Consider the following 27,275-nt stretch of genomic DNA (forward strand, 5'->3'; position numbering starts at 1 on the left):
CACTAATTAAAAGATGCTTATGAATATAACATTCCACTTCTGCCAAGTCTGTCCCGCTCGATGCCACTCAATTCCACACACTGCTCCTTTAACTGAAAGTAATCAATTGCAGCTCCTCATCAAATCTCACACTTCAAGACAAATTGTATCGCCTTCTTGTGTACATATTAGTAGAGGGAGGATGACCCACATACATCCTCCTTCCATAACTTGTGCTGTAACATCCAGAAAGAACGCAATGAACAGTGAAGTACACAGAACTGTTCTGTAAGAGATAGAGAATGCATGCATTTCTAAAATGCAAACCTTAATCCCAGTTGAAGCTCATACCCAGCGCCACACCTAAAAAAACAAAATACAACTAAAAATCCCTTTTTACTAGTGATTCTATTCATATATGTATGTGTATATATAAATATATATGTATGTATATATATATATATATATACATACATACATATACATATACATATACATATATATATATATATATACATACATATACATATACATATACACATATATATATATACATACATATACATATACATATACATATATACATATACATATACATATACATATATATATATATATATACATACATATACATATACATATACACATATATATATATACATACATATACATATACATATACATATATACATATACATATACATATACATATATATATATATATATATATATATATATATATATATATATATATATATATATATATATATATATATATATACACACTTTACATTTTTGAAGTTCCTGTTAAAAGTACCTTTATGTCTTTCATATCATATACATTTATGACTGGCTACTGTCTCAGTCAATCACAGCAATATGACCGCTTGGACAATAACTTCAGGTACATTCAGGACTTTCTGTAAAAAGTCTTACAATTTTCTTTACAATTCATTAAAAATACAGAGGAGCAAAAATATTGATTATATGACAGTCCACTGTCCTGCAGAGGCTGCTCAACCGTAGCTCATTAGAGTCTTTCTTCAACACAGCTAAAGATAATTTAACACATTCCCCCACCTAAATGCTTCATTCTGTACGAATCTCTGTCTCTGGCCTCTGGATGGCCAGGTCAGTCTGGATATAGGCTCCCTGGCCCAGTGCTGTGGAGTACGCTCTGTTGTTGTGGCTGACTGTGAATCCTGGGGCGGGGTAGGTGCTGGAACCTCCACGTTTTTGAACAGGGGCCTGAGGCTGAGGTACTGGGTGGTAATCGTCCAAGTTGTCGTAGTGGGACTGCACCGTTTTACTGCCGTGTTGCTGATATGAGTAGTCTCTGTCCAGGTCGGCTTTGCTCTGGCTGTAGTGCTGCTGCTCCCGGACGCTGTGTGAGCGCTCTGGTTTGGAGCGGGCGAGTTGTTCCCTGGGAGCTGACGGCTGGTCGTCTGTACTGTGGTAGCTACTTGATGTTTTACCCTTACTCTGGTGGTGGTCAGGATCAGGGCACTCGTAACGCGGTTGGAAGTTCCTCTTGTTGGGGTGCTCATGCTGCCAGTGTTTGGACCTGCTGCTGTCTCCACAGAGTTTCTCTTCTCCAGTCTCGTGCTTGGCCTCGTGTCGGCTGCTCTCCTGCTGATGTGAGAGACCGTGGCTCAGAGTAGCAGGAAGGGAGTGAGAGGATTGACATTTCTTGGAGCCACTTTGCTTGGCAAGCCCGTCCGACTTGTCTCCCATTGGACTGCTCTGGACGTGCTTGTCAGTCTCCATGTACATGAGGACGTCAGGGTCTGACACCATGTGTCTGGGAAGGTAGCGCCCATCTTTGCTATCGGCTGCAACCAGCACAGCTTTACCTGGGTCAGATTTACTGCGCAGGTGCAGGGTTTCATAGCCTGATATATCTGCTGGTGCAAACAGGCCTACGTTGTCATACTGTGACAGGACGGGGCCTTTAATCTTCTGTCTGGCCCTGCTCTCCCTGCGGATGGAGTGCATACGGAGCCTTTCGGACTCCTCGGGGTCCCAGGCCAGGTAAGCAGCGGCTTCCTTGGATCCGTGACTGGGGGGCATGTCCCTGCTCACGAAGCTGTGCTCCTTCCCAGGTGGGAGAACGTGGCGACTGAGGTAATGGTACCCAGTCGCCTTTCCACCCGGCCGCCCAGCAACAGCTCCCGCATCTCCTCTGCTGTAGGAGTGGACGTGCCGGACTCTGACCGTGCCGTAAGGGTCAATGTCATAGAAAGGCGCCTCTAAAGGGCTAGAACCAGAGTAGGGACTATAGCGATACTGCACACGTCCATTCTCAAAGTAAGGCTGCAGCTGGGTGACATGGTAGTCGGTGCCTTGTGAGGACTGCTGCGGAGGTTGCTGGTAGGCTTTGCACTGAAACACCGGTCGGTGGTAAAAGAACATTTCGTCGTCTGGAGGAACTTCAGTCCTTTGGATGGGCACTGAGCGGATAGTGGAAGGAACATGGAGTGAGTGCACTCTGCGGATGGTGGGGTAGCCGTGGGTTCTGTCATGACTGTAACCTGGATGCCCCGGCCCTGGAGTCACGTACACACTGCGGGGGTTACCTCTGGACTTTATAGAGTGGTGGTAGGACCTGGGGCCTAAAGTGCTGTATCTGTTGTCTACTCGGGCACTGTAAGGTATCTGAGGCTCAGACTTTGACACGTAGGAGAGGTGTGGGGGGACGCTGTCAGGTCGATAGTGGTGTGGAATGGATTGTTGGACCAGGGGAACAGGCCTCTGGTGGTAGTATGCAGCTCCTGGAGGTTCGATTAAGACCGGTTCTCCTTTAGTGTGGTACAGGTAGGCTGGCTGTGGCTGGTGCGTGGAGGACTTACGAGGTGAAAGAGGATGGTGAGGCAGGGCATCCTCCATATGGCCGGGCGCAGGGCCCTCAGCCAGGATGTGGTAGGAGGCTTCACTTTGGCTGAGTGCTGCTGTGGCTAGTTTGCTCTCGATGGTGCGGACAGGAGGGGCAGGAGGGAGGGAACCGTAGGAGTCGTGGTATTTTGCAGACTCTGTGCAGGGCTGTACTGGCTTTATGGCCTCCCAAGGCTTCTCAGCGGGCTCAGCGGAGGTGGGGGCCACTCTTGCGCTGGCCTTTGAGGGTGGATGAGGTTGGGGTTGGGTTTGTGTCTGAGATTGCATGTGAGGCTGTGACTGCGGGTGAGGTTGAGGCTGTGCTGGAAGATGAAGTTGGGTCTGAGCCTGGTTCTGCTGAGTCTGCTGCGTTTGTGTTTGATGCTGGGGCAGAGACACGGACTGCTTTTTGGGCTTCTGAGCTGTGGGTGGCTGCTGTTCTGATGGTTTTGGAAAGAATGGGGGTGGTGCGGTCTCCTCTGCTTTGACCTGAGAAAAACACAAATAAACAGCATTATTTACTGAGGGACTTTGAGAGTTGCTGCAGTGGGACAAGAAATTATTATGAACACCTGACACTCCCAAAACAAAAAAGAGTTTTAATCTCTTGTGGCTCAATTTAATCACAGGGAAAAACATGTCCAAACATGTAACACTGTTTTACCTGGGTATCTAATCTAATCTAATCTAATCAGTATTCCAAAACTTTCGGACTGTATTGTGCTTATTGCAGGACTATTACAGGTGAAATTTAGCTGATTTTTCTCTATAAAACATCCAAGGAGCTTATAGTGCAAATTTTAGCCAAACTCTGCTTTTTCACAGTTGGCAACACAGCAGCTTTTTAAAAGCTCAAGAACAGGTGAGGTTTTTTTTATTAATAGTAAGGTGGCAGTGGTATGAGTTACCTTCACATACTATATATAATACTACAGCTGTTGGGGTGAAACAGCTTACTCTTACGGTTACTCATCTTTCTATCACTCTGCTTCAAAAAACTGCACAAAGAATGCAATATGCTTGGTTTGTTATTCTTGGATTGTTGAATCACTTTGATGCCTGGGAGGTGGAAGTAGGTTCATTCTTCACTTTATTGATATTCAGTTGCTTTTTTTGGTTGAACATGGTGAAGCTGCTCTGTAGTTTTTTCATGGTCATCTAAATTATTTTTTACATCTAATGGCTTACCATCCTTGGGTCTGGACTTCTGTGAGAAAAATAATGTCGTCTGATGATTGTTTGGCTGTTTTGTGACTATGTTTAAACTTTAAATGCTTGGCAAAGTGCATCACGTGTGTTCCTATATTAAGATATGGAAGAAACTCAATCCTGAATCAAATGTTTATGTTCCTTCAATACTAAAAAACATCCACAAAAAGAAAGCAAAAAACAAATCCAAACAAAATATCAAAATGTGAAAATGTCATACAGTGCAGAGTGCAGGGAAGATGCACACAGATATAGATATTATAGCGCTATGTAGTCATATCACCCTGGCAGTGACAGTTACATTACTTTGATGAAAGAATGCAGATCATTCCTTATCATTAAACCAGCATCACTAACCCAGAGATATACTGTATTGCATGTGTCATTCATGTTATCATATGAATTATTAATAAATTGGGATCATGTATACTGCAGCACAATAACTGAACACAATGACCCTGAATAATTCATAACTGTCTAAATTCATATTAAAGTGATATGACACTCACCTCAGGGACAGACTGTGGTGATAAGACTACAGAGTCTTTGCAGCTGCTGCTGCTGGGGGTGGTGGCTGGAGTGCTACTGGTTGAGCTGGTACGGACTGGAACCTGTCCTGTAACAGGCTGCTGCCTGTCTGGACTCTTCCTGGTTGGAGAAACCAGGCTGGTTGAACTGGAGAGGGGGGTGCACTTGTAAAGTGGGCTGCCTGGTGGGGAGAAATCTGTTTCTGGCTGTGTTCCAGGTGGAGATGTAGAGGACTTGGCACTTTCTGATGGTTTGGTAATCATGCTGGTTAACTCTAAATGCTGCTGTCTGATTGGAGGACTGGAAGTAGAGGGATAAGATGAGGCTGTGGTGTTGGTTGGAACAGTGATGTTTGGTGGTGGGGAACTTCCTCTACCAGCTCCCTCCTCCTCTGAGAAAACCTGGAAATGCGGGATCAGCGGAAGTCCCGGCAGGTCCTGAAAGTCAAAGGCCTCCTGTGGCTGCAGAGGGGACACTGGTGTCGGGGGCTCAGAGGACCGAGAATGAGACTGTATGGAGACCTGCTGGGCAGACTCAGCGAGGGCCAGGGCCAACATGCGGGCAGCGTTTTTAGGAGGGGGAGGAGGAGGGGCGGAAGAGTCAGCTGATGAGCTGAGGGAACGAAGGGTGAGGTCCTTTGAAGAGTCCGGAGCTACAACTCCTAGCAGGGACACAAAAACACAAGGGATCTATAGTATGAAGAATGAAGAAGTGAGAGAAATGACGGCAGCAGGCAGGTTTAAGGTGCTTGAAGAGTAGGAAAGAAGGGAAAAGTTAAGTGTGGTGCTTGGACATTATAGGAAAAGATTTATATAAAATGAAATCCATGCAAACCTGGGAAACTAAACCTATAGGAAAAAAAGCATTTCAGTCATTTATAACATGATTTATAATATAAGTCTTTTGTAAAACAAATAACCTTTTCAATCTACACAGTTTAAACAAAACAGTCAGAAACAAAAACTGAACTTTAAAAAGATCACTCTCTGCTCCTTACCTAGGTGCTCTTGGCTGCTGCTTTCTGCTCCCGCCTGCTCCACACTGTCCTCTCCCTTCAGTTCTCGACTGTCCACGCTGTCAGAGGCTGCCAGCTTAGTGTGCAGCTCCATTTGAAAAGCTTCACTTAGCGATGGCTCGGCCGACTTCAACAGCACGCTGCCCATCAGGGGAGGAGAGTCCTTTGGTCGTGATGGAGGAGATAATGGTTTAGGGGGGACAGCCTGTCCAGCTGTATTCCTGTCAGGCATCTCTGTGGGGAAAAAGTCTGAGGTGGCAAATGGTGTCAAACTAGTGGCCTTTCCACATTTAATAGGTGACACAGCCTGTGTGGGTTTATCAGTGTAAGAATAGGAGGTGGTCAGCCTCTTGTTTTCCATCCTCTCTCTGACAGCCGGGCTGAAGTCAGTGGACAACATGGAGGAGGTCAAGTTGCCCAGGAAGGAAGCAGAGATGAAGTCGGCACCGTTGGTCTTGCCACAGATGCTGCCGGGGCTCCTCTTTAACGTGGAGCCCTCGGCCCCTGCCGGTGAGTCATCTAACGGGAAGGCGTAGGAGGTGTCTGGGAGGCTGCACTGGAAAGACATAGGGTCAAAGTCCAAGGAGGCCATGCCGATGTCTGGCGGGCTGAGGTCCACATCTTCACCTGCTGAGCGGGGAGGTGAGATGAGAGCAGGCACACAGATGGGCCCGTCGTCCGCGTCGCTGTCCTCTGTGGCGTTCAGGTTATCATAGGAGTTGCAGTGCTGCCGGCTGTCCAGCAGCTCACCGTTGAAGGAGGCCGACAGGGCGTCGCTGCTGGAGCGCGGCCGCCGAGGACGGTACACTTTGGATTCTCCTGAAGAGGAAAAGAATATGATCAGAAAGTGTTTTTTTAAAAGGCACTTTGTATGAGAGTAGGATACACTGTAAAAAGAGCATTTATAATAGACTGATACCTTCAACATTGTGCAGAGAACTCAATGACTCTTCACTTTTGGCAGATCTTAATGTTGCTGTATCCCCTCTGCCTCCTGAAACATAACAGGTACCAGCCTTCAGAGTTGTACAGTCAAAACATGTTTTCCCCATCAAGCAGTTTTAAGTTGGCTGAAATACAAACAGGTTTCCCTCCTGTTGGGGAGGAAGGACTCACCAGCTAGAGCCATGGCCTTCAGTTCATTGGGCTCACTGGGGTTGCGGTGCAGCTTCCGCTTGGACATGGAGGAAGACTTGCCCAGGTTGAAGAAGGAACGCCAACTACCCACAGGAGACTTCTTGGATTTAATAGGAGGCCTTTTCCTGTGAGGCAAGGAACATTTAGGTTGACTAATTTACATGAAAATCTCAATGATAAATCCTTAGAGATAACAGACAAAACGATCAGCCACATTAATATATTTGAATTTCTGTGTCCAATCATTCTTTTTAAGATATCTGCCTCTATGTGAAACTGGAGTGAGTTGGGGTCCAGCCTGAGAGATGTTAGCAACCTGCTGCAGTGTTTACATCAACCAGCAGAGGGAGACACACTCCAGCATTATCATTTAATTCCAACTGAAAATAAAATGTAAAATAAATGTTTTTGTCTCAATCTATGACTCTAAATTCCAATTTCTTTGTGTCACTCTCATGGATACACTCCTTCAAATTAAATCAAATAGATGATAAAAGGGTAATGAGTTAACAAACCTTTCAGTGGGAAACTCGATGACCGTGTGGAACTTCCCCTGCAGGGCGGCGGGACCTTCGCCCACCTCGATGTACTTGCTGTCTTCAGTGACAGGAGAGTTGATCTGAGCCTGGGTCCTGGCCTGCGCCTCCTCCAGACTCAGGAGTTTGGTGGAAGGCGATGAAACCAGCAGGGACTTGGGTCGTGACAATGAGTTGTGACCTGGTAATGTGGAGAGCAGCGATTACTGAGAAGTAGAAGCAACAGCGGGCAGCAGGAAGACTTATCTATGTGATGTGTGTGCTTACCTGCTCCCTCTCGTATTAGTGAGCTGAGTTTACTGCTGAAGAGAACGTCCACGTGATTGAGAATGAACTCCACCACCACCGACTGGATTCGGACTTCCATGAAGGCTGCTGTGCCGCTAAAGCACGCAGATTCTATCTGTTTAGACCTGAGACAACAATGGACAAGTGTAAAATCTCACGGTATTGAAACTAATGCATTCTGTCATGAATCCATATTTAAAGTTACACAATCTGTGGTAAATTATTTTGAGATGCGTTTCCAGCATTTTCTGTTGATCAGCATCCTCCCACAAACAGCTGCTTAAATCCCTCCATTCAGGCTGAATGAGTCATTTAAAGCAGGAGACACGGTGCTTTCTGCTGCACAGAGCCCATTATCACTGCTGATTCAAGTCTGACAAATCCTTAATGTATGGATTATAAAGAAACGCCCACAGAACCTCTGATACATATACATCAAACTGGGAAAATAATAACAGTTATCTTGAGATGTACCGCGTTACGTAATATCATTTAAGGGACCCTACCAGTGGTTTTAACACGTTTAAGCCAAATAATTAAACATTCTGTCACTGCCAGACGCTTCCCTTAACAAGCAGCAACAATATTTTAGCTTCTATAATGATTGGTAGAATTTTCTATATATTAAATTAAATGTTTTCGGTGAGACACCCACCTTAAATTCAGTGCTTCACCTACCAAAACACTATGATTTAACTGGTGGAGATATACATTCCTGCTGTGTGCAAGACAGATGTTCCGCCTACAAGTAATTCTAATTGGACAGACTCTTCAAGCAAACCATGAAAATACTCTCGCTGAGAGGGATGCACCCACATTCCAACTCGTCCCACAGCAGCTCCAAAATGTCCTAAAGCATTTTGTTGTGGATGCACACAGTCTGCTGTGTGTTCCAGCTACACCATCAGCTGCTGTCTATTCCAGCGTACTGCTGATTCAACCATGTAGTGGCTGTGTCCCCTCCTCCCTGTCTCCCTCTGCTCACCTCAGCACCATTTCCTCCTCAGTGTACTCTGACTCAAACTGATAAGTAGTGCCGGTTATCTTCATATCTGCTGCCTGAAATTTTATGGTGGAAATGTCACAACTTTGTATTTTGCTCGCTACTTTTTTTTTTACCAACTAGTATACAGACTCTCCAGCTCTGATCATCCATGAGTGTGCATCTAAGTTCAATGTAGAGGAATGAGCTAACCTTAGTAATGGACCGTTAAGTTCTCATCTATTACTATGTATAAATTGAGTAACAAGTTTAAAGTGCTGACGAATTCTACATGAATTTTAAGTGCAAACCTTAGAGTTTAAACCGTTACTTTCTCATTTCTACATATTTGACAGCTAAGGCGTTGTGTGTCGTGAGTTGTTGACGTCTCCCCAAACTGACACTGCATTGAAGGAGAACATCCTGTTTGGTGTATTAAACTCTTCCGTCTTCGTGTCTCTATTTCGCATCCTCGCTGGGTGCTGAGTGCACCACCACGAAGGATTCACACAGATCACACTGACATTTTAACATTAACTCTAAAATGAAGTAACTTTAATGAAAACCAGCGCACACTTGTGTTTCATTATGACGCATTAGGTATGCTGATCAAGTTTCAAGTCTCTGTAAGTTGATTCTGACAGCGTACTAAAATACTCAGAACAATAGAAATGACAGCATCATTTGAATTGAGAAATGACTGGCGGTGATGTAAGTTGTAAACTAGACTTATTGTCTAAAAACCACTAGAATGCTCCTTTAAAAATCTAATCCAATCAGGCTGTCACCACAATGAAAAAAAAACTATTTCACACTGGAGGAAGACATCTCACCTCAGCAGGTTGGGAGCCCAAACGATGGCCAGGTTCTTGCTGTGCATGTTGGTGATGTAGCTGTACGCTGCCAGGTGGGAGAGATGTCTCATGAGGAACTCCAGAGTCCTGTGAATCAAATATTCATTTATTCAGATTTAATTGGCTTCAACTAGTGATGTGCAGACTAATGGCAATGATCGAGCTACTTTCTTCAGAGCATCAATATTTCACTATGTGCTCAACTCCCTGTGGGATGTCACTTAGAAATTTGCATTTGTATGCTTTTAGAGAGGACAGGAAATTCAGTTCATCATCAGCGACACCGAGGACAGCTGGGATCTGTTAAATGCTTCCATTCAATACAGTGTGGCACTAGAAAAACTCTTGATTTTACCTCTAACACACACACACACACACACACACACACACACACACACACACACACACACACACACACACACACACACACACACACACACACACACACACACACACACACACACACACACGATCACTTTTGGGGCCATTACATAGACATACATTCATTCCTTGGAGACTTAACCTACTCCAACCATCACCACTGACCTAAGAATCAGCTTTTTCCCAATTAGAGACAAAGCTTTTCTCCCCAATTAACTGGGATATGTCAACAAAAGTAGCATATGACAGCCACACACATACACACACCCATTAAATTTATGTGAATGCACATCTGTAATCTGGCAGTTCTTAGCTCTGCCAATGGGGGACAGTGTGCCTCTACTCTGACCTGTAATGCGGTGGAGGAAGCTGCTGGATGACATCATGGATTTTGATGAGTCGTTCTTCGTCCGTCGCTGCTGATACAGCCTCCTTCAAGAGTGAAAACAAGAGGGGGGGGGGGGGGGGGGACGTTGAGATAGGGAGAGGGAGATAAATAGCGGAATGTAGCAGTGTGTCACCATTAAACTCATTTACTTGTCATGCCGGGTCCACACTGCTACACGGAGCACGGACGGTACATCAGTCTGAAGCCACAACTCCCCCCCCCCACTCCCCCTTCCTCCTTCTCCTATCCCCAGCTGCCATAACAACCAGCTAACATTTACTTCATCTTCAGGGACTCTGTTGTGCTTGGAGAGTTTTTATTCCAAGTTTCACAGAAAGCGGTTTGCTGCAATTGTAATGACAGGGTGTGTCAAGTACAATGCTATTATTTTAAGGGTGTCTATGAATCATAACTATAAGATAAATTTGATCAATTTCAATGGATAAATCTGAGCATTTTTCTTCTCTGTAGAGATCAGGCACACATTTAGAAAATGAGTGAGCTGTCAGTCACAGTCAATCAGTTTCCTTTGGGATTAAGGAATGTCTCTGAGGCACTTTGGTTTCAGTATCATTAAGCACTGAAACCAAAGTAAGCAGACTCGTGGTGTCAGAAAGTGGTGTGTGAGAAGTCTTTGGCAGGGCTTTGCTTACAGAGAATTTCTCGTAGAGCTGGTAGGTGAGCAGGGGGTTGGGCAGCTCTCTGAAGTAGAGCTTGCACAGCGAGCCAACGCAGTGGATGTCCTGGATGTAAACATCTTTGGTCAGGTCGGGGATCTGCTCAGAGTCAAACTCGTGCCTGATGAGAGAGAGAGAGAGGTCAAAGACAGAGTCAACACTCTAACTTACACTGAAGAATAACACATTAGTTAAAAACTGCTGAGGTCTAATGGATGGAAAATTATTTGCTGTATTTGATTGTTTGCTGTGACACATGACACCGATTCAATTTTATAATAATCAGGCTGCACATTAACAAAGTCAAATGCCATGTCTCCTGTGATGTGTGCTCATCCTATATGTGGCTGCACACAGCCCCCAACAAGCTCCACCAATCAGAGAGCAAGGGCATCCGCCTGAGGCAAAACCCAAGGCAAAAAAAAGTCCTGTGTGCACGTGCTGCTGCTGCATGAAGCTTCATACTGCTGTGTAAAAACTTATAATTGAGGTCAATTAAGAGCAGTGGCTGGACAAACAGAGGACACTAATTAGAGACATTTTAGTGAGTAAATTAGAGTAAAAGTGTACACTAAGGAAGAGGTGGAACACAGAGGGACATGTCTCAGTCATTCCCAGGGGAAAGTTCAACCCTTGCATGTTGGCCTCTACACATAAACAAGCACATTCCTATCCTATCCTATCCCACACTATCCTATATATTTACATGTAAACACTGCATGACCCTCATACAGCTCTCAGCACTGCAGAACTAACACAATAACTCTACAACACATGCTGTATGTTGCCTTTTTACGACCTCAACTGCTGTTAAAGCTCAGATTACTAAAGAACAAGTTCTTATCTTGGTATGGCATTAGATTTTTTTTTTTGCTTTTACAGATGCAATACTCCTGGGTAGAATTAATGTTTTTATCATCTAAATGCTGATAACATATAGAGGAGATTTGGGAGCTGTAGTGAATTTCTGTAGAAGCACCCAGAGTGCAGCTTCTGATAAATACTTCAATCATATCTGCTGCCTCTGAGCTGTAATCTGGGGGTCAGCGTGTGTAACCTACCGCAGTTTCTGGATATTTGAGGCGATTCCAGAGAGGCGGTAGATGCCGTCCACCACACCGTGTTTCTCGATGAACTCGGTGCAGCTCTTAAGGACCTGGGGAACTGTGGACGGAGAGAGAGAGAAAAAGAAACAGTGTGTCATCACATCACACATCTCTTTCAGTCAATATTTGTCTGGTCTTCGCTGAGTGCTGCGAGGTCAAGAGTGGGACGGCTTTGATTTTTTGAAGTGTGTGTACAGTGCGGCCGGAGCTGGAGCTCAGGGTGATTTTTGGACAAGAGGGAATATTGAACGAGGAGATCTTTCTTTCTTGTGCCCCTTGAGCTGAGGGAAATCTGTACCTCAACATACTCATGTTGTTCCTAAAGTAGTGGCGAATATATCCTGAAGAGTTTCTAAAATATTTCATGGCCTTTAACCTTTTTTTTCCTCAACATCAGCATAGTTTTGTGGGTGAAGCAGATAGTGAGATAGCAGGTCTGTGAGTGAGGCAGACAATCACATTGCGTCTGGCTTCAGAGACGGTCAGGCAAAAGAAAAAAACCTCAGAAAAACACACAGAGCTTCTTCATTCTCCCTCAGCAGACCGTGAATCATGCAGACATGTTATTTATCCGTGTGTGTGTGTGTGTGTGTGTGTGTGTGTGTGTGTGTGTGTGTGTGAGAGAGTGTGTATATGGGCGATAAGGACTGTGTGTATGTGTATAAGGAGGTTCCCAGGCCTCCCACAGCTCGCACATCATTCAGAGGATGACAGGGAGTGGGACATTCGCCGGAGCAGCTGTTCAGATAGATTCCGCACATAGCAAAAGAGAAAACAAGGCGAGATTTGAGGAAACTAGTTGGCATTCACCAGCAGAGCAGAGAGCTGCGAGGGCGGATAAATCCTCTCCAAGTTCTTCACGTAGGAAGACTTTCTTACAAGTTCTCTTATCACAAAGATACACAATAATGTTTGAATGTCGAGAAGTCATCCTCTTAAAAATTCTAGTCAAAACATCAACATCAGAGCAGCTGCTTTCAACTGATTTTTCTGATGGATTTGAAAGCTTAAACACCTTCAAAAATTATGGCGACTTGTTGCAGTGGAAGCAAGTAATCAACACAACAACGACATATCATCATCTTTAAAGTTGATATTAAACATTATCATTCATTTGGAGCCGTGTTTCTATCCACATGCTGAACACAAGTCCAATTTTCATTCTCTTTTATCTCTGTTTTTACTCTTTACAAACTCTTGAGGGAAATATCTGGCTGCTAAATGCTCCACTATGTTCACCAGCTGGTCCACAGCTAAATGTGTGTGTTTGCCGTTTGGTGCTGAGCAGGTAGTGTACAGTAAACAGCCACGAGAATGCTGACTGAACCAAAACAGTGAAAGTTGCAGCTGGACAGCTAAACAATGGGCCGGAGCTGGCTTGCAAAGCTGCAGAGTTGCTGATAATTCTCTGTAGGTTCATCACTACGAGCCACGGCCGACACATTACACACTGTCAGCTCAGACAGTGTTATTATAAAAAAATATTGATTGCAGGCGCTTCAAGTGCAGCAAGAAATGAAAAAAGCCTTTTGGCACAGAGAGTTTCGGTACAAATCATCATCTAGTTCAAGAAGGCAATTCTAGTCCAATATTAAACTTACACAAGTGTGATGAGGAAAGTTGAATCCTCCAGTGCAGAAACACTGAGAATGGACTTTACACATAAGTAGGAGACATCTTGTGTCCAGCAGTTAAACTTTTGAAATGAACAATGTTTACATTTTTACTGATTCTGGATTTCTCAATGAGTTAGATGAAGTAACTTTTAAGTAAAAGGTTAACTGAATTTTATTTTGTAGGAAAATCTCATTAGAAAAAAGTTATTATTCCAAACAGTATTTCTGTTTAACTAAAACATGTCTGGAGGGGGTCTGAATGTTTCTCTTGCTCCATAAGATCACAGTACCACTTCATTTCTTACAAGTCACTGCTGCAGTCAGAAAAAGTTGATGGTCTGACCCAGCAAAGTGTGACAGAATAGCTTATCTCTCCATGTCAAGGTACGGCAGGATTTACACAGGTCAAGGATTGACTCCTTCACTCTTGAATGTGTGGCTGTGATGCAGAACGCTCCAGTGGTGTTTAATGGACACAGTGTGATAACTGTGAGCTAATGTGCCAGGAAGAGGAGAACCGCTCATGTTCAGACACGACATATGATCCATAAACTTGAATAAACAGATTTTCGAGTTGGTGTCAACATGAGCTGAAATTAAGTTATTGATCACGGCTCAACAGATGAGTAACATCATTGTGCTGCGTCAACCTGATGTTACAGTGTAATCAGGACACTATTATCTTTCCACTCAGTCACTGAGACCACCACATCAGCTCACTGGCCAGAAGCTGTGCTGCTGATCGCTCACACAATCAATGAGCCTGCAGCAAATATCTTAATTAAGACCAAAAGGTGCAGGTGGTGTTTGCATACAGTGTGTGGTGTATATTTACTATAGCTTATTATAGCTTCATATTTACTGAACAGACAAGTGACTGGTGTTGATTTTCTCTTCTAACTCATAATAGTTGCTGTGGAAATAGACACACTGAACTCATAAGACGAAAGGTAAACATGGAGGAAGTCTGCTTTAGTGATGGAACAGGACAAATTAGGAAAATATGCCTGTCTCTAATATAAGCCTATTGCTAATATGGTCTGACCATCATGGAGCTGATCTTCTTTACACTAGCTGCTAGCTTGGTTGGCATGGTGCATGTACAGTCTATGGTTGCTGTGAAAATGCTAATGCTAATTTCCACTATAATAAAAAAAAAAATGTATTAAAACAAAATGTACTTACAAGAAACCCTGTACCTCACCTATTTTTAGGCAACTTAATTGACTTGAAAACACTTGAAATAGCAATGGCTACGCTACACTCTGTGAATCTGGGCTTACGCCATTGTTATGTTATTTAACCAATGTAACCAACTGCCTGTGATACCACTCAAGTGGCCACACCATTAAGTATGCATAACCTTAAGCCTTAATAAAATTTAAATTGGTGAGTTACATAAAAAATACAATAGGATATTAGCTATAGAGACCAGAGTTTGTTTGTACCAGACTGTAAACATGTTTTTTTCTGCTGTAATGTTGGGCAATTTTTGGGGGGTTAATAGCGATTCACTCACTTTTACAGCCAGCCTGAGGGCCATTAGGGGAACTGCAGTTTTTGGCACTTCCTTGTTCGCTTTATTTTTCAGCCCCAAAGGTTGCTGCTTGGTCATTACCCAAATTAGGCTGGTAAACACTAAATGCTAACTGTGTGTCTGCATGTGACGGTTTCTTACCATCATGTCCTGAGTTGAGGAGGTGTTCTCCCAGGTCGCATCCGAACACCCTCTCCCTCAGGATGCCTCTCTGCTTCAGCTTCTGCTTGGTGGGCCTGGACTTCATGAAGGTTCGTAAGAAGGTGATCAGCTTCCCGTGCTTCTTAGACACTGAGGAACGAGGGAAGGAAAGAAGGACACATCTTAGTCCCCTTTGCACAACAGTTCAACACTCCACAGTAAGTGTGGGTTTGACACAGGCTCAGCTTTCACACAAGGTCTGTCCGTGCACTAGAATGAAACCCCAAACAAGCTGCTCAAGGTTGTCCCTTTGTGCGTTTCGGCTTCATTCTAATGCAAACCCTTCCTTTATGCGTGTGTAGTTTCCTTGAAGTGAAAGCTTCGTTCTTAAATACCACCTCCCAGGCAACTACAAAAGAATCCTCCACATCCAATACCAGTATCCTGTGCTCCCCATCAAAACAAGACAAAAAAAGGGAGCAGAGCTACTTAGAAAAAAAACCCAAACCGCATTAATCAGATACTATGTCTGGGAAAGGGTCGTAAGCCTCTTAAACTACACACCAGTTGTTTTCTCTTTAGAGAGATGTGGAAAGGCTATCAAGTGAATCAAAATGTCTTGCTTTTTTGGAGGGGGGGAACAATGAAGCTGGCCTCGACTCTACACATTTGGTCAAAAAAGAAAAGGGAAAAAAATCATCACTGAAAATTACACACATTTTCCTTTGACTGAGTTTTCAGTCCAGTTTCAGCTGTCTATCAGTCCTGGTTTAACAGACACAGGCTATAATATTTTGTGATCATAAAAAATGGAATAAGTCATGCTAAAGTCTTTTTCACACAATGACTACTGACATCTTCCTGTCAATCAATCAAACATCAGTAGATGTACTGATACCTTGCTGTCAATCAATCAAATGTCACTAGGTGCACTGATGCCTTACTGTCAATCAATCAAATGTCAGTTGAGATATACAAAACCAGTCAAAAGTTTTGGCACACTTCCTCATTTACAAGAATGGGAAGGTGTGTCCAAACTCTGGACTGTTACTGCATAAACAGAAATAGTGCTGCTCTATGGAAATTTAGGTTAACCACAGAGTTGAAAACAAACTATTCCAATATGTTAAACCTGTACCAAGTTCAATATTTATGCATATTCTACAAACCTCTTTCTGATATTAGAGGATATTTTCCAGGTGGACCATCTTATCTTTTATGCCTCTCTGTTCTCTTGCAGCTGTCTGTTGTCCGCCCCTCAGCTTCCGTCACTACTTCAGTAAAGGATTTCTCTTTCTTCTAGTCGTTTCTCTTTGATCCTCCGTAGACACTTCAGTGAACTTACATCCTCCTGCCCTTCACGCCGACTTTGACCGACAACTCTCCCATCTTATTCCTTCACTCTGCTATCTTCCACAGCACAAGTATCCTTCCACAATCTGGAAAACCCAATAAAAGAACCTGGAGCACTAATGGCCACGTGGTCCCCGCCACTGAAATCTTAAACACTGAAACAGAGCAGACGATCTTGCTCAGTCAACAAAAACAAAAACCCAGGAACACTCGCTGAAGGTTCATTACTGAGGACTATTAAAAACACCCACTGCCTATGTGATCTATAACCACTGTGTTCTTTCAGCCTCGCAGCATCTGGAACTTCACTAAATCTTTGAAACGAGAGTGATCATCACACCAGCATCTCCTGTCTGAGGTACTCTGGTGAAGTGGAAAAACTGCTGTCGCACCAGTTTTTTGAATCTATATTCTAGGGCACATTCTTTTAACTGATTATAAATACAGTCACAACTCACAACCCCTTCCGCTTCTCTTGTGTGTTTTGCAGATTTGACATCATATTTGTTTGAACCGCTCCAGACTTCAGACCAAAACAAACGCACAGGTTGCAATTTAAAGAGTAAAGACTTTAGGATTCAGTCAAATAAATAAGTAATCTCTGGAGAGATGCTGTTTGCTCTGCCAAGCTGAGCTCTGCTTCCATTGCAAAACAGCAGAAAGTAGGCCACTGACTATCTCCAGAAACAAAACAAGCTGAGTTAAAGAAAGCAGAGGCTGCACTGTGGGTTTGGAAGATAACAAGTATACAATAAAAGTGTGAAGGCAGTGTCTTTATTCGCAGCTCTTTTAGCAATGATTTGTCCAAAGTGATGATACTATGATGAAAATATACAATATATAAGAGACAGCATCATGAACCATACTGCTGTGATGAATGCTGTTATTAAAAAGACAAGCATCAAGCAGCTACTGTGTGAGACACGGCCCTCTTGCCCAGAGACAATAAGGTAAAAATTAATGAGAGGCTGTCTGTTTTGCATGCTAAATATACACCATGGAGATAAATTGTGTGCAGAACACTTAATTGACAGTCCATAGAGCACATTTAGAATGCAAACATTGAGACCGGAGCAAAACTAATGAGCTCATGGGAAGGGAAAGTAACTTTGTAGCTGAATTAATTGAACAGGTTCTCTTGTGTTGGCAGAACAATATATGCTGTGACAGAGCGTGAAGAAATGTTTAAGAGATACTAACTGCTGTATGTTCAGTGCCACTTGTTAATTTGTATTCATGTGTGCTTTTAAACTCAAAGAAATTTAGAAAATGTTTAGGATAAGATTGCTATTCATTGTTAAACAAGTGACTCTACTCTGTGTGATAGATGTTTCTTTGCAGACGATCTTCTAATCTATTCTGTCAGTCAGTTTTAACTAAAGTTAAATTCTTTTGGCCAATATTCAAAACATATCTACAATGTTTATTTGATGAATTGATTAGTGAACAACAAAACATAATCACAAATCATTTTGATTACGGATTTCTCATTTTCAAGAGAAATGCCTTTTATTTCACAGTCCTGGCATCTGAAATGTGAGTATTTACAGCTTTTCTTTGTCTTGTCTTTGATAGTTAACTGAATATCTTAAGAGTTTTCATCTGTTGGCAGACCAAAACAATTTGTGGTGTCGTCTTGGCCTTCAGGAAGACATTAGTAATAAATTCCGACATTTTAATATAGACTAACCAATAGAGAAACTAAATCAGCAGATTGATCTGTAATAAAAATAACTTGTGGTTGCAGCCCTAGTTCAAAACAAAACACAAACTAGTGTCTCTAATCCTTCCTAACACTATTTTATAATTGACTCCCTCTTCCTTGTAAATGATGCCTGAAGCAAACTTCTCAATCTTCAGTCTCTTTTGCTTGCCGTTTTTATGAAGCAGCTCAATCAATTCAACAGCCGCCCTCTGAGCCAGCATCTGCAAACAGGACCCATCGTTCCCTTTTAGAGAGAAGCGGAGCTACAATTCACCCCTCTGGGAGAAATTCCTTCTGTGCTGCTGTACCCGCACACAAAACCGCTGAGGCAGCTTTGTTTACTCACTGTTGAGGCATCAAAAAGGTCCTTCAGTATCGTGTGTGTGTGTGTGTGTGTGTGTGTGTGTGTGTGGGGCTGACTGTGCAACTGTTGTGGCTTACACTGACACGTCGCTTTTATTTAGGAACCCAAGCTCACTGTAAGACGTGAGGAAGAGGAGTGCAATGGTGAGCATGACTCTCCAGAGGACAGACAGAGACTCCCATCTGCTTACTGTCAGGCAGATGACAGCCTAAGGGCAGCAAGCCTGCTCAGCACTGAAACTGCCTCTGACATGCTCACTGCCGAAATCCATCTGGGTAAAATGCATTTCATTTAAGGACAGTAAGACTGATGGAGCCTTAAAATTGCTTTCTGCCACATTATTACATGATTTATAGCTCGGAGGTTCTTATGGAGGCACTCCACTGATTTAATTCTGCACTCCCGCAAAGTTGGAAGTCTTACAAAAGACACATTTAAACAAGAGTGCTTAAAATCGAAGAAGCAAGAGAACAAGATAAGAATGTTTCCCCCTATTATGGGTCAACCTCCAAAAACACTACATTTCCCATAATGCAAGTGGATAGCACTTTTTATTAGTCTCTTACTGCCTGCCTATCAAACACCACACCACCAGTTTGGAACCCAAGTATACTGTTCCAAAATAGTGCTGCAATTAACAGTTTTATCATTATCAATTCATCTGTCGAATATTTTTTTCTATTAATCAATTAGTTGTTTGGTCCATAAACTAATTAAATAATCAAGGTCTAAAATGTATTGTAAGTCCACGTTGAGATAACACCAATGATGTTATAACACTATGACATCTTTACGCTTGTTTTTACACTTTTGACAAAACACATTGTACAACTGTTCAAAGGCTAATCCTAACCAGTAACCTTCATTTATCAAATTGGTTGATTGCTCCTTTAAAAGCAGAGATAACATGTTTTTTTTGTTAAATATTTCCGGACATTTGCGAAATCCTCAAATCTGATGGTGAATTTATTGTTATCATGTGACACTCTGGGAGGGGGTGGAGGCCCAGATGCTCACAGTTAGGGAAATGAGAGCCAACAGCTCATTCCTGACATTTGCATACATAGCAGATAAAATCCAAAGCTTAACACAGTGAAGGCTTCTTATTGCCTGACGAACACTGACAGGTTTCAGTCGCAGTCCTGTCTGACTGGTGAGGCTTTTTCCCCACCGAGAGAGGCGAGCAGGGGGCGAGGAGAAAAAAAGAGGCCAAACATTACAGCAGGAACAATTAGACACGTAATGGCAAACATCATGCTGTCTTCTCCCTGCTCCAACCCCAAACCCACCGCCTCATTCCTTTCAATTAGCGAGGAGCTTTTCAAAAGGATGCAGATTGGAGGAAAATTCCAACTTCATAGCAACACGAGGTTGCCATTGCTTCCGAAAGTAGAGCAGTGACACCATAGAGCCAATCAGCAGACTCTGACCTGAGATATTTGATACAGCTACTGTGCGTGTCAGTCCCCCCCCGCCCCCCTGAATACACAAGCACCAGTAGGCGTGACCGCAGCTCCTTGGGGGCTTCACAATGCTCCCATCACAGCTCAGCTCAGCCTTTTCACTACAGCCAGCGCAACCTGCACCCCCCCCCCCCCCCCTCCTCCTCCACACTCCACAGCCACGCACACCCATGTAGGCGGCCGAGCGGGAAATTCAAACTCCCCTTCCTTTTACTGTGGTAGCTTCACAAAATCATTATGACAATGATAATTAAATCCTGCATGCTACAATCCCACATGCTGTGAGATCAAGGGCTGAGGCTGGAATGTAATTGGTGTATGCACCCGAAGACTAGTTAAATGCCTTTTCTACAGTGTTGGGACATTCAAAACCAATTTTCCTGCCATAAGTTCCAAGTTATATACAGTATCTCCAACAATGTTAACAATTAATGCAGAAATAAAGAGTTTTTCAGTGATTTAACTTTCACCATAACTTATCATGACAAACTAACTTGCGTGAGTTGTTCCAGAGAGGCTTATCTTTCACAGCCACCTTCATTTGAATCGCTTTCTCGATTGCTGTGACTGAAGAAAGGACATTTGTCCAAAGAGAGGCCACTACTACCAGAGATAACGTTTGCATTACATGTCAAACTAAGCGGAACACCAGGGGACACTGTGTTTACACCCGTCAACGCGTCCTAACCACCTCCCTGATGGTGTTTCTGGATGGCCTTTCAGACTGTGTCAACAACAGAGCAGTGTCCGCCTGTTAAAAGCTGCTCATGAGTGACAGTGACCTCTGTTTGGACATAAGAGCCTAAGTGTGCGATGATAGCTGGAGCAAAAGGCCTTATTGTTCCATCTTTCAATGCACCAGTGAACATGACTTTTTTTTTTTTTTTGGGGGGGGGGGGGGGGGGGGGGGGGGTTTGAGAGGACAGAAGGAAGATGCCAGCTGAGCCCTGTGTGGTCTCACCCAATAATTATGCCACATGGTGCTTGAAAAAAAAAACTACAACCACTCAAGATCAACAAATATCAGCAGCATTACCATAAACAGCAAACAGGTGAAACTTCTCCAAAGTCACATATTATGTAAATGATAAAATAAGTTGGGCAAATATGAGAAGTTTTACATATCAGTAATGGAAAAGTTTATGCTTTTTATTGGCTGTGAATAAAAAGTGGTAGTGATAAATATTTATGAGGATGCTTAACACACACACTTAGAATGTTTAACTTGTTCCTCTAAATAAATGTCTTATTCAAATAATACATTCCCAGGATTTCGTTTTTGTATGTTCTCAAGTTCTTACTCTTCAACGGCTTCTGACATTCGCGGGAAATATTATTCACAATATTAAGTTACTAAATGCGCGTAAGAAGAGAGGAGCTGGAAAAAATGAGGAGTCATGAAGGGAAGGAGCAATATTTTCCATATTTCCTTAAGACGCAGGAAACCCTTCATCAGTCAAACTGCACTCTCTCATTGTTTACTCTTATGAACGCGACACATGCAACAGCAGTCACACAGTTTACACATTTACCTAATTAAAGTGGATACATATATGTGGATACTAAATTTAACCTCCGAACAACTCGCACCAATTTTCTTACCTTCGCTCCATGACGAGACTTTCTGACAGGATGTAAAAGTGGAAAAAAAGGTCCAATGAGCAACTATCCGCTTATCTTTCGTTAACCGCGAAGACTTTAAAATATCGACGACCCCTAATTTGAATGTATGTACGAGAAGCGAGAGTGTTGAACACAATTCAAGTTTAAAGTTTAGACACAGCGGGCAGAGGAGCGCCGCAGACCTTCCTCTTTGCTCTGTCAGCTACTATCACACACACTCATACACACATTCACAAACACACACTCTCATACACGCACACACTCTCAGCTCCGTTTCAACGTATTGGTTTACAGCCCGACTCATGCTGCTTTCAAGTGCTCCGGGAAATAATGGAATTGTTATCCCAGATTCTATATCAAGTCAATGTGACGAATTGGTGGCGCCCTAAACGACACAAGGTTAAGAGATTAAAACCAAAGTACTTAGTGGCTTGTCTGCACATAGACAGACCATACAGAGTTCCTCTAAGCCTCCATATCCAAGATAAGAAGCTGTAAATGCTGTAAAGCCTTTCTGCATTTGAGCACTTCTATCAAGAAATTATAACAAAATGGACTCATGTAACAAATGTAAGATTAAACAGCTGGGAGCTCCTTTGTTTTGCAGTTTTAAAAGAGGATACTATGTGTATTAAAGATGTGTGCACTAGTGGTCTTCGATTAAGTTTCTGTAATCTTTCCGGAAATACCTGCCTGACAGTCATATTGTGTTGCTGGCTTGTTCAGGTGCTTGATTCTAATATTTCTGACAGCATTTGAAGGCAGCACGGGAAACTGCTGGTTTAACACATTGGAAAATGCTTTCAAACTGCACACACACACACACACACACACAGTCCTAACAAGCAGCCCCACTGAGTTTATTCTCTGTCAGAATCCTCCAGTATTATATTATATTAATAACTCTTGAATTTTTAATTATATACTCATGTGAATGGATTGTATACGAGGTTAAAACAGACAAACAAAACAAACCTGAGAGGCTGGATTAGAGAAACTGTTTTCATAGTTACAATGAGAGTAGAAGTGGTTTTAAAATGACCTTCTACTCTACTTATTTACTTTCCTCTTGACCAACTCTCCCATCGGCTGCTGTCATGTTCTCAGTTTCAACGTCCTCTGAACTGATCAAGTCAAACACATTTAAAAAAAAACCTTTCAGGCTCCAGCTGGTCTGCTGTCAGTGGAGAAGACGGACTAACAAACCCAAACTTTTCCCTACTGACCGACTGACCCCAGGCTGACACCCTCCAACTGACAGATTGATTCAGTCCGGCTTAAACAACATATAAGACGACCTTACCTCTCCCCATCTGAGGGGCCCCCGTAACCCCCCTGGAAGCATTATCTTATTAATTCCTTAACTAACTTAGCCCCTAAGAAGACATGTCCCGTCTAAATAAAGTCAAACTAATTTGTTGTTGGTGCAGAATCACAAGACTGCAGTTAGTCTCTTCCACTTCATGTGATTTCAGCTCAACATGCATTTAACTAGTTACACATAGATGGACATTTGTGTGGGCTGATGTGAAAGTTCCTACATGCCTCCTTCCTAAGATAATTCTGTGTTTATGTCTGAAATCTTATTTGTTCCATAGATGACTGTATCTAAGTACATTTACTAAAGTGCTGTACTTAAGCACAATTTGAAAGCACTTCAATTAAGTATTTCCATTGGATGCTATGTTATACATCAGTGCTGTATTCTTTCATTCTGCTACACTTATAGGTTATAAATATTATTCAGCTTCAGATTCTACAGTTTATAACATTTTTGCTTGGCATTGTTTTTGGCTTGTGACTTGTTTTAAAGCAGTATGTTTGGGGCCTCTTGTCACAGTTCAGATGGCTGAGTTGTTAGCAGTTCAACCAAAGTTTCCCCCTCTAAACTTGTCAGATGTTTTCACTTAAATAACAGTTTGAGGCCCAAAGAGGTATAATTACCCAATATTTCATCAAAAAAAAGCAAAGATTGAGTCCAAAGTCTCCCCACCCCCAAAAAAACTTTTTCTCCCCTTATTTCCTAACCAATTATTCATCTCACGACCCTGCAGATTTATCTTTTAACCCTTTGAGGGGGCCTGACTTCAAGCTGGGAACCACTGAGCTAAACCACTAACTGTATATGATATATTTTAAAGTACAGCAGCTATGACAGCCAAATTTTACTTACATACCACATACTAACATACTACCACTTTTCAGTATTATAAGTACATTTTACTGGTAGTACTTCAGCACTTTTACTTCAATAGGATTCTGAATACAGGACTTAGTTTTATAGGTACTTTAACTTGAAAGTACACGGTGGAGTCTCTGAATTCTAGCATCTGTTTTTTAATGAGCTGGTCCCCGTCTTATTTGACACTACGCACATGTACCATGATGAGATACACAGTCCTGCCAATAGTGTAACACTACTCCAGTGATCTACAGTAGGCTGTAATCTGGCAGCAATGGTGGCACTGCAAGCCAGTAAACATGGCTGTAAACAACACAGGATTTTAAATACTTACATTGAGTTAGACTTCTAGGACACACGCAATGAGTTTCAGAACGTTTCTTAGCCAACAAGAATAAAGGGCATCTTCATTTAAAGGATCAGAATACATATTCCACCACTGTTCAAATGTCATCTATATGTAATGTTAATAACCTGTTCTTCCTCTAATATCACCCTCCAGGAACACGAGAAAGTCAAACTAAATTCAACTTAGACAAGTCAGCACTGGTCATACTATATGTCTCCTACACTTATTACCTTCAGGCCAGTAATAAGGTGACATATTAACTTCTGATACTGCAGTGAAACCTGTTGACTGTTTCACTCTGACCTGACTGTGAGGAAGTGCTCTAATAGATGGCGTGAGGCTGAATAAACAAGATACTGTCAGTTTTGACTTTTCCCTCCTCTAAATTGTTTGCCCACTTCATAAACAGCACTCAACGTGTGTACTTATGTTCTGAAGGCTGTGGTAATAAATGCGATTTTGGTGTTGTTGTTAAAACAATGGGAGGCTTGTCACTGAACACGGAGGAGGCAGTAAAACAGCAGGTGGAGTTGACCTTTGTGACAAGCGTCCACTCAGGATCAGTCACATATACAGGAAGTAGAGCCATATATATATATATATATATACCACATTACAGCATGAGAGCCTCGTGTTAGGCTCAATTATCTTACAGCTGCTGTTCTGCGTGGATTTGAATAATCTATCTCACTGCTGGGATGTGGGAAGAATGAGGAAGTACGGCTGGGTGCCAAGTTTAATGCACAGAGGCAGAACGCTGTGGTCTGAAACATAAACATGGCTTTAAAAAGTGAATTCCTACTTGCTGCTTAAATGCCTGTAAGCTCTGCGGCTTTGCAACAACACAGTTGGACCTGAGCGTTTTGTTTCAGTAATGAAGCAATCCATCACTATAATGATGCAACGTAGCTCTGTGTGATGCAATTAAAGATTCATTCGAAAGCGTTTGGCGGGCAGTTTACTGCAAGGACAAAGGTGTAAGAAAGTGACTCAGTCTGAAGTGAACCCCCCCCCCCCCCAAAACAAAGGTGAGGCCTACAGTGAAGCAACAGTGTCTTATTGAAGCTTTGGAGCAACACGTTACCACAAGAGAGCTTTGCGTGATTTCACAGCCCCGGAGCCCGAGCACCAGGAAATGATCTGAGATCCTCGGGAACGGGGGAGGACAAATCATGCTCTGTCTCACACATTCTCTCCCCATTTCCCTTCCCCTCTCTCTCTTTCTTTCTCTCTCCCCCTCACATAAGCAGCTGTCCTGGCTCATATACGCTCACAGCTGCCCAAATCACTGGTCCCCAGACATGACGAAGGCCTGCACTGAGGAGAGCGGGCGGGAGAGAGAGAGAGACAGAGACAGAGAGAGAGAGAGAGTGGGCTCCACATCTGGGTCAGTAACTGGTGGTAGGTCTATTGGTCTGTCTGGGGAGTAAAAAAGAAGACTGAAGACTTTTATTCTCATATTGATGTCAACAAAAGAGTTTGCTTTAACTGTGAAGAGAGTAGACTCTGTTCACAGCTTCCACTGCAACACACATGTGCTGCAGTACTTTTCTAACTCCTGGCCTCCTTTTTTTTTTTAACTGGAGCAGTGCAGCATGTTAACAATTTCCATCGTTTTTACTGGGGAAACTGCAAAAAGGTTAGTGGTGAGCGGACTGGATCGAGGCAGAGCGAACCTATTTTTCCGACGCTTGTGTGGCTCCCTGCAGGAATGTGCTCTTTCGGTCGCCATGGAGAGGGAGACAGAGATTCTTACTGTTGCAGAACAAAGCTTAACGCTCAATGGATGGGTTTACAGGCCCCCTCATTGTAAAAGGATTAAATAAATCAAGGCCGGTCGAGACCTAGCGCCACGGCACCCCTGCCGCGGCCTTTCAGCTTCCACCAAACAGACACACACAAACACAGCTGGCCCTCGTCCAGACACAGAGAACATTCAGCCGCTTTGAGAAATGCTGTAGTAACCTGGCTCACCCCTGAAGACATTTGCATTCACCTTGAGGGGCCAAAACAGAAAAGAACAGGAGGAGCTGCAGGGATGAGATTGTTCTCTTTTGAGAGAGCTCTTTGAGAAGCAGAGTTGGTGTTACATCTAATCGCAAAACTTATTTTATATACAGTTTTCTTTTACAGGTGAATCTCATTGAAAAACTTGAAACATTTACTCTGACAAACCTGAAAGACATGCAGCAATATAAGAACAAACCTAAAGGGAAACATTAGCATATATTCGCATCACACAGACCTTTCCTTATAGCATATTTAAAGCAAATAAAATGACAGAAAATTCTAACACATGCACACAAACACACTCACAGGAAAAAAAGACCCATTTCTACAATCCTGTGTCATACGTAAACTGCACAACCAGATGTGGCTAAGAGCTAATTGATCCACTAAGTGTGAAGACAATGGGAATAAATGTGTTTAAGGTGACAAACGGGACAGTTTATTAGGTTGTGAAAGACTCTCCTCTTGTTGTGCAATACCAAAGACTTCTCTGTGTGAAGAGTGAAGCTACTTTCCCCCCAATTTGAAGCTACTGACAGGCGTTTAAACTAGTCCTTATTGTAGTCACACAGTGCAAACACATCACTTAGGGTGGGGGTGGGTGGGGAAGGTGTGGAGGTAGTTTTTGGTTAGGGCAGCACACTGAAGGGGTTTTTGTCTACCTGAGCTTAGGCTGTAGTGGTTTAGCGGGTCGGCCACCCATGCATTGTCCTGTATTACACTCTCCATCTCCAAGTCTGCATGCAGCCCGATGGACAGATGGACCGACACACAGACGGAAGGATGGATGGATGGATGGATGGAGACATGGGAGAAGCAGCAGAGGGGAGAGAAGCACTTCACGTTAGAGAACAAAGCATTTTGGGACTGTGGGGTCAGAAGCTTTGGCATAGAAACGACACATTGACGCTAAAGAATTAGTGAATCAGTATTAAAAAAAATGTCTTGCAATAAAAACTCAACATCTGTAAAAATAGTTCT

The 27,275-nt window shown here is 42.9% G+C and overlaps 1 protein-coding gene across 1 annotated transcript; it reads right to left on the minus strand.

The window, feature by feature from the left end:
• Nucleotides 1-750: 750 nt before the first annotated feature.
• arhgap32b (Rho GTPase activating protein 32b) lies at nt 751-27,031 on the minus strand. The gene is made up of 13 exons (XM_053331832.1): nt 26,957-27,031; nt 15,246-15,395; nt 11,907-12,009; nt 10,822-10,966; nt 10,130-10,212; nt 9,379-9,486; nt 7,543-7,688; nt 7,255-7,456; nt 6,719-6,864; nt 6,522-6,596; nt 5,585-6,421; nt 4,569-5,248; nt 751-3,339 (listed from the first exon to the last, which is right to left on the minus strand). Exons 1-13 carry the CDS (start codon nt 27,021-27,023, stop codon nt 1,069-1,071), a joined length of 5,013 nt encoding a protein of 1,670 aa, XP_053187807.1. The 5' UTR covers nt 27,024-27,031; the 3' UTR covers nt 751-1,068.
• Between the last annotated feature and the right edge of the window lie 244 nt (nt 27,032-27,275).

The sequence above is a fragment of the Scomber japonicus genome, chromosome 13, assembly GCF_027409825.1.
Source record: "Scomber japonicus isolate fScoJap1 chromosome 13, fScoJap1.pri, whole genome shotgun sequence".
Lineage (NCBI taxonomy): Eukaryota > Metazoa > Chordata > Actinopteri > Scombriformes > Scombridae > Scomber > Scomber japonicus.

What these genes read in the sequence shown, in the direction of transcription:
- arhgap32b (XM_053331832.1), bottom strand. Translation starts at nt 27,023, where the DNA reads ATGGAGAGTGTAATACAGGACAATGCATGGGTGGCCGACCCGCTAAAC. An exon ending in ATCGAGTTTCCCACTGAAAG is followed by an intron (nt 6,865 to 7,254) that starts GTTTGTTAACTC and finishes CTTGCCTCACAG; the next exon opens with GAAAAGGCCTCCTATTAAAT. An exon ending in CACCACAGTCTGTCCCTGAG is followed by an intron (nt 3,340 to 4,568) that starts GTGAGTGTCATA and finishes TGTTTTTCTCAG; the next exon opens with GTCAAAGCAGAGGAGACCGC.